Source organism: Rhipicephalus sanguineus, chromosome 3 (assembly GCF_013339695.2).
Source record: "Rhipicephalus sanguineus isolate Rsan-2018 chromosome 3, BIME_Rsan_1.4, whole genome shotgun sequence".
Taxonomy (NCBI): Eukaryota; Metazoa; Arthropoda; class Arachnida; order Ixodida; family Ixodidae; genus Rhipicephalus; species Rhipicephalus sanguineus.
The window spans coordinates 42,091,727-42,103,032 of NC_051178.1; the positions used below are offsets into that span (position 1 = coordinate 42,091,727).

At 58.5% G+C, this 11,306-nt stretch overlaps 1 protein-coding gene across 1 annotated transcript; it reads right to left on the reverse strand.

The window, feature by feature from the left end:
- Positions 1-9,096: 9,096 nt before the first annotated feature.
- Positions 9,097-10,176, reverse strand: LOC119385414 (uncharacterized). Its single transcript, XM_037652857.1, has one exon. The coding sequence runs from the start codon at positions 10,174-10,176 to the stop codon at positions 9,097-9,099; it is 1,080 nt and encodes a 359-aa protein (XP_037508785.1).
- Between the last annotated feature and the right edge of the window lie 1,130 nt (positions 10,177-11,306).

The following is an 11,306-nucleotide window of genomic DNA, read 5'->3' on the forward strand; positions in this document are numbered from 1 at the left end:
ATTGTCCTTTGGATTGAGAGGACGCGTGCTTTTAGTCTAGAATCGGGACGGAGTTCGTCCCACCACACAGGCGAGCCGTAGGTAATGGCCGGGAGCAGGACCTGTCTGTAGAGGGCGATTTTTTGAGTGGGTCGCAGTTGTCCACCCTGCATTCGCGCAAGGGTAGCGAGCTTCGCGCACAAGAGTTCTGCCTTTTGCTTTAAGTGGTCGGCGTGCGCAAGGAAGGACAAACGTCTGTCGAACACCACGCCTAGGATTCTCAGAGATTCCTTGTACGCGATGCTTCTGGAGTCCCGACTTCCGCGGATAGTGGGCCGTACCCTTTCCATGCCTCCGTGACCGTGCGAGAAAAGCACGCAGAACGTTTTCTCTGTGCTAAGTTTTCTCTGTGCTTTGGGAAGCCCGCAGCCCTCTGTGCTGCGGGCTTCCCAAAGAAGGGTGTGCCGTTACCTCCCCCGCGTGCGATCGGAATACTACCGAACGGTCCTCTAAAAACGTGAGGAGGAGGTGGTACACGTTACAAGGAACGAGGCGATCGCGAAAGAACTTAACGACCAGCGGGTGCCAGACGCTGTCAAACGCGCCTTGAAAGTCCAGCGCCATGAGCACCGCGGGTATTTTGGAGGTCTTGAGTTGGAGGAGCCTAGTTTTTAGGTGGACAAGCGCGGTGACTGCGCTTCGAGCGTGCGTGAAGCCAAATTGATTGGCGTGTATATGACCGTTGGACCACAAGAAGTGATACAATCGGCCGTTGAGCAGTCGTTCCAGCGTTTTACCGAAGATGGAATTAACGCATATAGGGCGATACGACGTTGTACGATGGGGAGGGCGGCTCCAGTAAAATTCATTCCCATTGTTGCGATAAGAATAAAAGCAAAAATAAAGTCATGGGAAAAACCTGTACCTGCCGAAGCATACCAGGTATAAAGGCAATAAATATAAATGAAAAGGGGTTTTAATATAACCCAAAGCGCAAATTTAGTGGAAAAGCCAATTAGATAAAAGAATAATGTGGGCAACGGTAACGCTTATGGGTCCCAAGGTGTTGGGACGACGAGCACAGAAACCGGGCATTTTTTTTTTAATGAAGATGAAAATAAAACATGACGCAGTGGGGCGCAACTTGCCCAGTGAACGTGAGAGAAAAAAAAAATTTAAATGATAAGAAAAAAAATTATGGATGACATGGCATAACATAAATGGCCGCATTGTCCTGAAACAGGCGCGGAGCTTCACAAATGACGGTGTCCACCGAGAAGCACCAGGGGACGTTGTGTCCAGCAGGTCCGAGTGTCCTCCACCGGCAAGGGAACAGAAGACTGCAGTGTTGCTTGACAACCAAGGGGTCCATGGACGGCAGAGCACTGGCAACTGCTGGCGGCTAGGCGTCAAGCTCAGGTCAAACCGGTACGGCCTGACCGGCCCGCTCACGTAAAAGCTCGAAGAATCGTTGCGTGGCTACACCCACCGGGACCATAGGGCCCCACCGGTATGGCCCCTGGGTGGGTACTACCACACAACTCCTCAGATGTACTTGTGTCGTGAGTGTGTCAGGGAGAAGAGGGGCTGGTTGGAGTAACGTGCGGCATGCGTTCCGAGTAAATGCGTACCGCACCGATAAGGAGCCCCCTGTTTCGAGGGCATGCCAGAACGTCGCTGTAGCACAACTTCTTGTAAGCGTCCTGTGGAGCTATACGCGACGTATAAGGTGTCGTTATAGGACACGCGTGTAATATGTGCGACATGTCGACGCAATAGGAACCACAGGGACAGCGGGGCATGCGCATGAGGTGAAACGAAGTAATGCGGGAAGCGCCCGTGCCCCGTGAGGAGCGTGACGAGGGAAGGCGGAGGTGGAAAGTAAGAGGGCAGCGTACGCAGATCCGTTATCCACCGAAAGAGTTCGGTGCGCGAGTGCTCGGCACGCCAACGAGCCGTCCAGAGCACGAGAAGCTCCCTGCGCAACTGGCTCCTTACCGCGCGAAACGGGAGCGGCAACGAGACCTCAATGCCACGATGCGCAGCCCGTTCGGCAATGAAGTCGGCGACCTCGTTGCCGAAAACACCGGCATGGTCAGGCGCATGGTGCAAGTACACATGCACCGCGCGAGATAATTTCCGCACCACAGCGCGAATCTCAAGCACATGCGGCTCAACGTTTCGCGGCGAAGCGAGGGCCTGTAGCAGGGTCAAGCAGTCGGTATAGAGGGCCACCGGCTCAAAGTAGCGTGCAGCAATGAGGTGTCTTAGCGCCTCGCGAAACGCGACTACCTCGGCTGAGTATGCGGAGGTCGCGCGCAAGAGGCGGTAGCGACCGACCGCCAAGACTCGGTCCGGGGGAGCGAAAATAACATACGCCGCCCCTGCCGATGTCGAGGTGAAGGAGCCGTCCGTGTATACCTGCACCGCGCTCGCTCGCGAGGCAGCTCGGGCCTGCGCACTAGTTAGCCGAGTAAACGGCACGATGGCTGGCGCAGCCGGGTGAGTGGCCACGGCAGAATGCGGGTTTGCGACCCAGTCGGGGCAGTACCGGAGGCTACCGAACGCTACATATTTGCGGAGAGTGAAGAGTCTGAACTCGGCGTTGATACGCTCGAGTTCCAGGTCGATCGGTGGCGCCTGCATCAAAACCTGGAACGCGGCAGTGCTGGTGGTGCGATAAGCACGCGTTAGTGCCAGCAAGGCGACTCGCTGGATCGTCACCATGCGCGCGTACAAGCGGCAGTCAACGTGGGACTCCCCCCACCACACCGGGCTCGCGTACGTGAGCGCAGGGAGGATGACCTGCCTATAGAGCAGTACCTTGTGCGTTGGACGCACGCAGGAGCGCTGCATCGCGAGGAAGGTAGCTACTCGCGATGCTAGTGTTGCGACCTTATTGCGGAGGTAGTCTGCATGGTGGAAGAATGTTAACCTGCGGTCGAAGATGACGCCGAGTACGCTCAGGGATTCCTTGAACGTGAGGGAAGGCTCGGCCGGGCCAAGGCGAACCGTCGGGTGGACTCATTCCATTCCCCCTACGCCGTGGGAGAATAGAACACAAAACGTTTTGTCACAGTTAAGTGCAAGCTTAACTGTGCGCGACCACGAGACGACGCGACGCAGAACCTCTGACAATCCTTTCCTGTGGTTCTTCCTTTCCTTTGGCAAATTCGCGAAGGCTCGCTTGGCGTGGTCGAGGTTTAATTGGATAAAATTAACGCGAACGATCCCCCGGTTATCCCCCCTAACGGCAGGCGGACCACGATTACGCGCCGCCATAATTGGTTCTTGCCCGAAGTCGCGCGACTCGGTCAAGAAGCAGAGGGCACTGGGGGAAACCGGTAGGATGCCCCTCGGCCTGGAGGCCGGCGCGTCTGCACTCTGCGCAGCAGACAGCAGATTCACCCAGGCGGACTGTACACGCCGTGCCTAGGTGGCCTTCAGTGCCACAGCGCGTGCACACCGCGCGCGCAGGTTCGCTCCGTAACGGACACCAACTCCTTCCGTGCCCGTACGTCGCACAGAAGGTGCACGTCGCGACGTGGAGGTCCTCGGTCACTCGGAGCGAGGTCCAACCCACGGATATTCGCGGCTGGCGCATGATGCGTGCAAACTCGTCCGGGTCTACCTCGGCTACGAAAGCCGAAGTGCCGGATCGTTCCTTAAATGACGCCCGAACCTTGCACTTGTCAGTGTCTAACTGCAAGTGCGGGTTACGCTCGGCAACGCGTGAAATAAATTCCTCGCTAGTGATGTCGGGGTCGACACCTGAAAAGCGGACGTGGGGATTACGTTTGTCGGGTATGCGCATGGAGAGCGCGGCGCAGGTGATGGCATTATCGGCTATCGCTTGTCTCATGTTGGTAAGTGTGTGGCGAGAGTGAGCGAGCACAGTGAGGCCATACCTGGTTTGTCTCAGAGTGACGTCTCGGATGTCGTGGGCGGCCGGGTCGATGTTGGCCTTCAACAGTCAAAGAGAGTCCCGGGCAGGTGTGGCAGACGGGGCGATAGGCGTGACAAAGGCCACGTACTCGTGCAGAGTCAGGCCGCGAGCCGGTGCGGTTACAGATGGTCCGGTAGGCAAGGCAGTAGAGGCAGCACCCGCCTGGAGTGCCGCCGCGTACGTCATGGCGGCGGTCGGCGGGGCAGAACTGGGCAGGAGAGCTCCTGGGGGCCCCGCAGGAAATCCAGGTCGTGCCTGGGACGTCTGGGCGGCCGCAGGTAGAATGGCGGCCTCCGAGAGTGCCACGGTGTCCGTCCTTGTCTCCGCCAAGACCGCTCGCCTGTGCAGGTCGGCCACCTCCCTCCGGGTCTCCTGGAGTTGGCCCTGTAAAGCAGTAACCGCTCCGCGCTCCGAAGCGGCGTCAGCACGCAGGTCGGAACATAGCTTTACGAGCTCAAACACTCGAGCCATAATAAAATGGCGAGCGTTGACCGGGATGCGGTTGGCAGTTTCGACACAGTACCGGCTCAACTCCTCTATCTCGCACGCCCGCGTCTGCACTCGCGTTCCGACATCTGTTCTCAGCGTGTGGGGAACGGCGGTCGTCTGAGAAACAGACGAAATCGCGTCCTCGTCATCAGGATGCGTAGCGGGTATGAGCCTGACCGACGTTGAGGCCGTAGAGGGGTCATGCCTCGTTGAGAGGTTAAGACCCTCTCGACTGTTTTGTTCGGCTAATTCTGCAATGAAATCGTTTCCGGCCGCTGAAAAAGCAGCGGAAGACGCGCCGGAAACGTCTCCCAGGTCGGGAGAAACCGACCCTGCCGGGGAAACGGCATTCGTTGAGCTGGGAGTGCTCATGACCTCAGCAGTGCTGGCCAGCCATGGCCGCTAAGCCTAGCCGGACCAAAGGCCTCGAAATAAGAAAAATAAACGGTTTTCGTCCGGAAAAAAAGCGGTCAGATTGGTCCCTAAACGTTTAAAAACAAAGGCAAGCTAAAATTTCGGAGGAGAAGGTCGAATTTACTGACCTTTCGCCATACTGGTCCAGGAGCCGAAACGCCAAGCAACCGCACAGTGTCACGAGCGCTGGTGACACTGTCCACAGGGAGGGCGGCCCGGTTTAGGAATGAAAATGATTCGTCCGCGCCGCCAACACTTAGGGAAGTGACCGAGGCGCAAAGCGGCGTTGAGGACGAACATCACAAACTGCCTCTGCACCGCGAAAAAGGCCCTTCATCAGGAGTGGCGTGATGCCATCCGGACCCGGCGCCGATCGCGGCGGCATGGCCACGACGACATCCCTTACTTCCACCTCGCTGAAGGGAATGTCGTTAACGGAGTGGTCGTACGTGTCTGCGGCCAGGCGCCTGATAGCGGCGTGATGTGGCGTGTCCGTAGTGGGGTCGTCAATCGCTACCTGTGTGCGTAAGAGTAGGGCTGCCGACTCAAGATGAGTTTCGGTCATTGACCCGTCCGGCCGTTCTAGAGGGGGCAAACACCGCGACGTTTGGACCTTGCCGAACGCCTCTCGAAAAGACGCAGAAAAGACATTGCCACGCGAGCAAGCCGCATGGCACTCCTGCTCGTAGGCGCGTTTGGCCGCAGAGATGCGAACGCGAAAGGCCGCTAGAGCCGCACTGTATTGTACGCGGAAGATGATGCGGACGTCCTGGTCGCGACGCCTCTGAAAGCGGCGGCGTAATGCGTTGACGCGCCTGCGCTCCGCGGCAAGTGCCGGCGTCCACCAAGAGTTGCCCCCTCCTCTTGACTTAATCGGCCGAAGATGTCGCTTGCAGTGGCGGTCAAAGATGTCATAAAACCTGCCGAGGATGTACTCAAGCGCCTCGGGCGACCGGACGCGAGTGCAAGTGACCACATCGAACCACGGGTCATTGGCAATGGTTCCTAAAAGCTGTACCTGAGCATAGCGCGTTAGTCTTTTCCTCTGCTCCGTTCGGGCAGCACCTATTCGAACCTCGGTGTTCCTGTGTTCTCAAAAGGTGATATCCTGCCTGACGTGCCAAGTGTACTCGCCGGACAAAGTGGCGGCGGTGGCGAGCGTGACGTCTATCCAACTGGATGTGTACTGCGTCTCGTACGTGGGGTGGGATTCTGGGTCGTTTAGGACCACCAGGCCGGTGGCTGCGGCAAGCTGCATGACCTGGGCTCCTCTATCGTCCCCGGCGGAGGGACCCCACGCACGGTGCTTTGCGTTGAGGTCGCCCGCGACGATCACACACGGCGAACGCGAACTGCCCACCACCGCATCAACCTCTCGTAACACCGGCTCAAGCGGTTTTATGTGGAGGGGCCTACACCGAAACTATGGTGAAGTGAAAATCGCGTCCTTGACAGTACGCAGCTGCGACTAACCGCGACGTCCAGACAGGGCAGATGCCAAATCGCGGGCGTCTTAGAAGGAGGATAGCCGCAGGGTCCTCCTCGTGCGCTATAAGCGAGAAAGCCTGCGGGAGTTTGGGCATACGCCCTCCGGGCCTGTATGGGTCGCATGCTACCGCTATACTGATATCTAGCTCATTCATTCGAGCGCAGAGGTTCCCCAGTGATATTCGAGCATGGTGCAGGTTCACTTGGAGAAAAGCTAGCCTTACCGACGTTCCCCACGCCCCCCCCCCCCCTTAGCGGCGCCACCCTCGCCGCTACGCGCCGCCGCCATAATTGGTGCGCGCCCGCAGCCTGGCCACCTTGTCTATCAAAATGGGGCATTCAAGGTGTCCGGCCGGAAGCTTCCAAACCCGCCCGGCGGCACGGGGCGCAGCACACTCCCTCCTCTCCCACCCTGACCGTACACGCAGTGCCCAGGTGTCCTTCTACACCGCAACGCATACAAACGGCCTTAGTCGCATCGTTTGAGACGGGGCAGGAACTTCGGCCGTGCCCGTAGGTCGCGCAGAAGGTACACGTTGACACATGCACATCCTCTGTGGCGCGGACCACCGTCCAACCAATGGACAGGCGCGGGTTTGCCATGATCCGGTGAAAGGCAGGTGGATCGACCTCGACTATGAAGGATTTGGTCCCTCCGCGTTCACTGAGAGAACCGCAGACCTTGGAGGTGGCCTAGTTCAGCTGGAGGTTAGGGTTACGTTCGTTGAGGAGACGGACAAACTCCTCCGCGCCTATCTCTGGATCGACCCCGGAGAATTTGACGTGGGGATTTCGCCTGTCGGGTACTCGGGCGGTTAACGCGGCGCTCGTGACAGTGTTTTCCTCAATGGCGTGCTTCAGGTTAAATAACGACTGCCTGTTGTTGGAAAAGACCGTGACGCCATACCTGGTGTGACGCAGGGTGACGTCACGGATCTTCTTGGCGACGGGGTCGATGTTACTCATGAGCAAGCGGAGGACATCCCTCGCCGGTGCGTCCGTGGCTCCGACCGGCGTGAGGAAGGCCACGTGGTCCTGTCGGGACGGCGCGCCAGGTCCAGCGACATTTCCGGGGCCGAGGAATCCGGGAGGCGCGGCCGCGGGTGCACTAGGCCGCGCACCGGAGCCAAGTGCAACAGCGTAGCTCAGGGCGCCGGGCGGCCCGGAAGCGGTCGGAAAGCCACCGCCCGGGACGGCATCCAGAGGTCCGCCCGAAGTAGCCAGGCCGGCGTGGTCGTGGTGGCGTGCAGCCGGTGCACCCGCCAGGAGATCTCCCACTGCCGGTCGTTCCGCGACTGTCACTCGTCTCTGGAGGCCCGCGATCTCGCGGCGCGCCTCCACGAGTTGCCCCTGTAGCGCGATGGCGGCGCCACGCTCCGAGGCCGCGTCCGCCCGCAGGTCCGAGCATAGACCTACGAGCTCGAATACACGAGTGAGGATATAGTTGCGGGCGCTCACTGTGATTCGGTTCGTTGTGTCTGCACAGAAGCGGGTGATTTCATCCTCGAGTTCTCGAGCTCGGGCCTGCGCTCGAGTGCCAGGGTCCGTTCGCAGGCCGGCCAGCACCGCGGTAGCGTCGGAGACCGAGGACTGGGCGTCCTCATCCTGGCCGGCATCACGGGCTGCGTCAGCTGCGGGTATGTGCCGCCCATCGGCACCCTGCCCAGTAGAGGGTACTGGCCTCGTCGACGAACTGCTCGGTGCCCCTTGCGATTCTGTTTCAGCAATGGCCGCGAGAAAGCTGTCCCCGTCCTCAGAAAACTGGGACCGAGGCGTGTCCGAGGTGCTCGGGACCGCCGGGGACTCTGGTCCAACGGGAGAGATTTGGTGAAGCCCCCTGCTACTTGCCATGGCTGTAGAGGGGCCGGCTCACACCCGCCATGGGCTAAGCCTGGGCTGGCAGGCTGGTTGCCGAAAACGGCAAAAGGACGGGAATGCCGGCGGCAGATCCGCGTTCCCGAGAGTCCTGGGTCCTTTAGGAACGTGCGCTAACGCAAGGATAAGAGCGGCAAACTGAAAAAACACACTGTACACGCTCCTCCTGCAGCTGCTTGGCTGAAAGAAGTGCCGCCCCAGTAAAATTCATTCCCATTGTTGCGATAAGAATAAAAGCAAAAATAAAGTCATGGGAAAAACCTGTACCTGCCGAAGCATACCAGGTATAAAGCCAATAACTATAAATGAATAGGGGTTTTAATATAACCCAAAGCGCAAATTTAGTGGAAAAGCCAATTAGATAAAAGAAAAATGTGGGCAACGGTAACGCATATGGGTCCCAAGGTGTTGGGACGACGAGCACAGAAACCGGGCATTTTTTTTTAATGACGATGAAAATAAAACATGACGCATTGGGGCGAAACTTGCCCAGTGAACTTAAGAAAAAAATTAAAATGATAAAAAAAAATTATGGATGACATGGCATAACATAAATGGCCGCATTGTCCTGAAGCAGGCGCGGAGCTTCGCAAATGACGGTATCCACCGAGAAGCACCAGGGGACGTTGTGTCCAGCAGGTCCGAGTGTCCTCCACCGGCAAGGGAACAGAAGACTGCAGTGTTGCTTGACAACCAAGGGGTCCATGGACGGCAGAGCACTGGCAACTGCTGGCGGCTAGGCGTCAAGCTCAGGTCAAACCGATACGGCCTGACCGGCCCGCTCACGTAAAACCTCGAAGAAACGTTGCGTGACTACACCCACCGGGACCAAAAGGCCCCACCGGTATGGCCCCTGGGTGGGTACTACCACGCAACGCCTCAGATGTACTTGTGTCGTGAGTATGTCAGGTAGATGAGGGGCTGGTTGGAATAACATGCGGCATGCGTTCCGAGTAGGCACGTACTGCACCGATAAGGAGCGCCCTGTTTCGAGGGCATGCCAGAATGTAGCTATAACACATCTTCTTGTAAGCATCCTGAGGAGCAATGCGCGACGTGTAAGGTGTCGTTATAGGGCACGTGTGCAATATGTGCGACATGTCGACGCTATAGGAGCCACAGGGACAACGGGGCGCGCGCATGAGGTGGAAACGAACGAAATAATGCGGGAAGCGCCCGTGCCCCGTGAGGAGCGTGACGAGAGAAGGCGGTGGTGGAAAGTAAGAGGGCAGCGTACGCAGGTCCGTTATCCACCGGAAGAGTTCGGTGCGTGAGTGTTCTGCTCGCCAACGAGCCGTCCAGAGCACGAGAAACTCCCTGCGCAGCTGGCTCCTGACCGCGCGAAACGGCAGCGGCAACGAGGCCTCAATGCCGCGGTGCGCAGCCCGTTCGGCAATGAAGTCGGCGACCTCGTTGCCGAAAACGCCAGCATGTCCAGGCACATGGTACAGATATACGTGCACCGTGCGAGACAATTTCCGCACCAGCGCGCGAATCTCGAGCACGTGCGGCTCAACGTTTCGCGGCGAAGCAAGGGCCTGTAATAAGGACAGGCAGTCGGTATAGAGGGCGACCGACTCGAAATAGCGGGCAGCAATGAGGTGTCTCAGCGCCTCGCGAAATGCGACCACCTCGGCTGAGTATGCGGAGGTCGCGCGCAAGAGGCGGTAGCGACCGACCGCCAAGACTCGGTCCGGGGGAGCGAATATGACATACGCCGCCCCTGCCGCTTTCGAGGTGAAGGATCCGTCCGTGTACACCTGCACCGCGCGGGTGCGCGAGGCGGCGCGGGCCTGCGCACTAGTTAGCCGAGTAAACGGCACGATGGCTGGCGCGGCCGGGTGAGTGGCCTTGGCCGAGTGCGGGTTTGCGACCCAGTCGGGGCAGTAACGGAGGCTACCGAACGCTACATATTTGCGAAGAGTGAAGAGCCTGAATTCGATGTTAATACGCTCTAGCTCGAGGTCGATCGGTGGCGCCTGCATCAACACATTGTAACGCGGCAGTGCTGGTGGTGTGATAACCGCGCGTTAGTGCCAGTAGGGCGACTCTCTGTATGGTCACCATACGCGCGTACAAGCGGCAGTCCACGTGGCACTCCCCCCACCACACCGGGCTCGCGTACGTGAGCGCGGGAAGGAGGACCTGCCTATAGAGGAGTACCTTGTGCGCTGGACGCACGCAGGAGCGCTGCATCGCGAGGAAGGTAGCTACTCGCGATGCTAGTGTTGCGACCTTATTGCGGAGGTATTCTGCGTGATGAAAGAATGTCAACCTGCGGTCGAAGATGACGCCGAGAACGCGCAGGGATTCTTTAAATGTGAGGGAAGGTTCGTCCGGGCCAAGGCGAACCGTCGGGTGGACTCGTTCCATTCCCCCTACGCCGTGGGAGAATAAAACACAAAACGTTTTGTCACAGTTAAGTGCGACTTTAACTGTGCGCGACCACGAGACGACGCGACGCAGAATCTCTGACGCCAGGTCTCCAAGAGCAGAGCGCGTGGGCGCCGGTACCAGTATGATCGTGTCGTCGGCATACGCCTGCACGACGACACCTGGAGGCATAGGCAGGGACAGGAGACTGTCAATGATGACATTCCAAAGAAGCGGCGACAGGGGGGAGCCCTGTGGGCTACCGAGCGTTGGGTGGGCGTCGACCCTTCCCGCGTGCGATTGCACGAAGACGGACCTCTCCTCTAGAAACGTGCGTAGCAGGTGATAAAGACTGCTAGGCAACGCGCATTCCCTGAGTATCGTAACACCAACGGATGCCAGACGCTGTGAAAAGCGCCATGGAAATCTGGTGACATCAGTATTGCCGGCATCCTTTGCGTCTTCAGGCGTACGAGATGGTCCTTCAGGTGATGAAGCGCGAGGAGAGAACTGCGACCTCGCGTGAAGCCGTATTGACGCGGATGGATGAGTGCGTGCCTCTCTAGGTGGTGTTGTAGGCGGCCGTTTAACAATCGCTCTAGTGTCTTCCCGAAAACCGAGCTGACGCAGATCGGCCGATAGGATGACGTATGCTCCGCGGGTCACGAGGGTCACTTTCATCCCCGGTTTATGGATGAAAGTGACCCTCGCGGTCCTCCAACAGCGAGGGAAGTAGCCGAGG

What these genes read in the sequence shown, in the direction of transcription:
- LOC119385414 (XM_037652857.1), bottom strand. Translation starts at nt 10,176, where the DNA reads ATGCAGGCGCCACCGATCGACCTCGAGCTAGAGCGTATTAACATCGAA.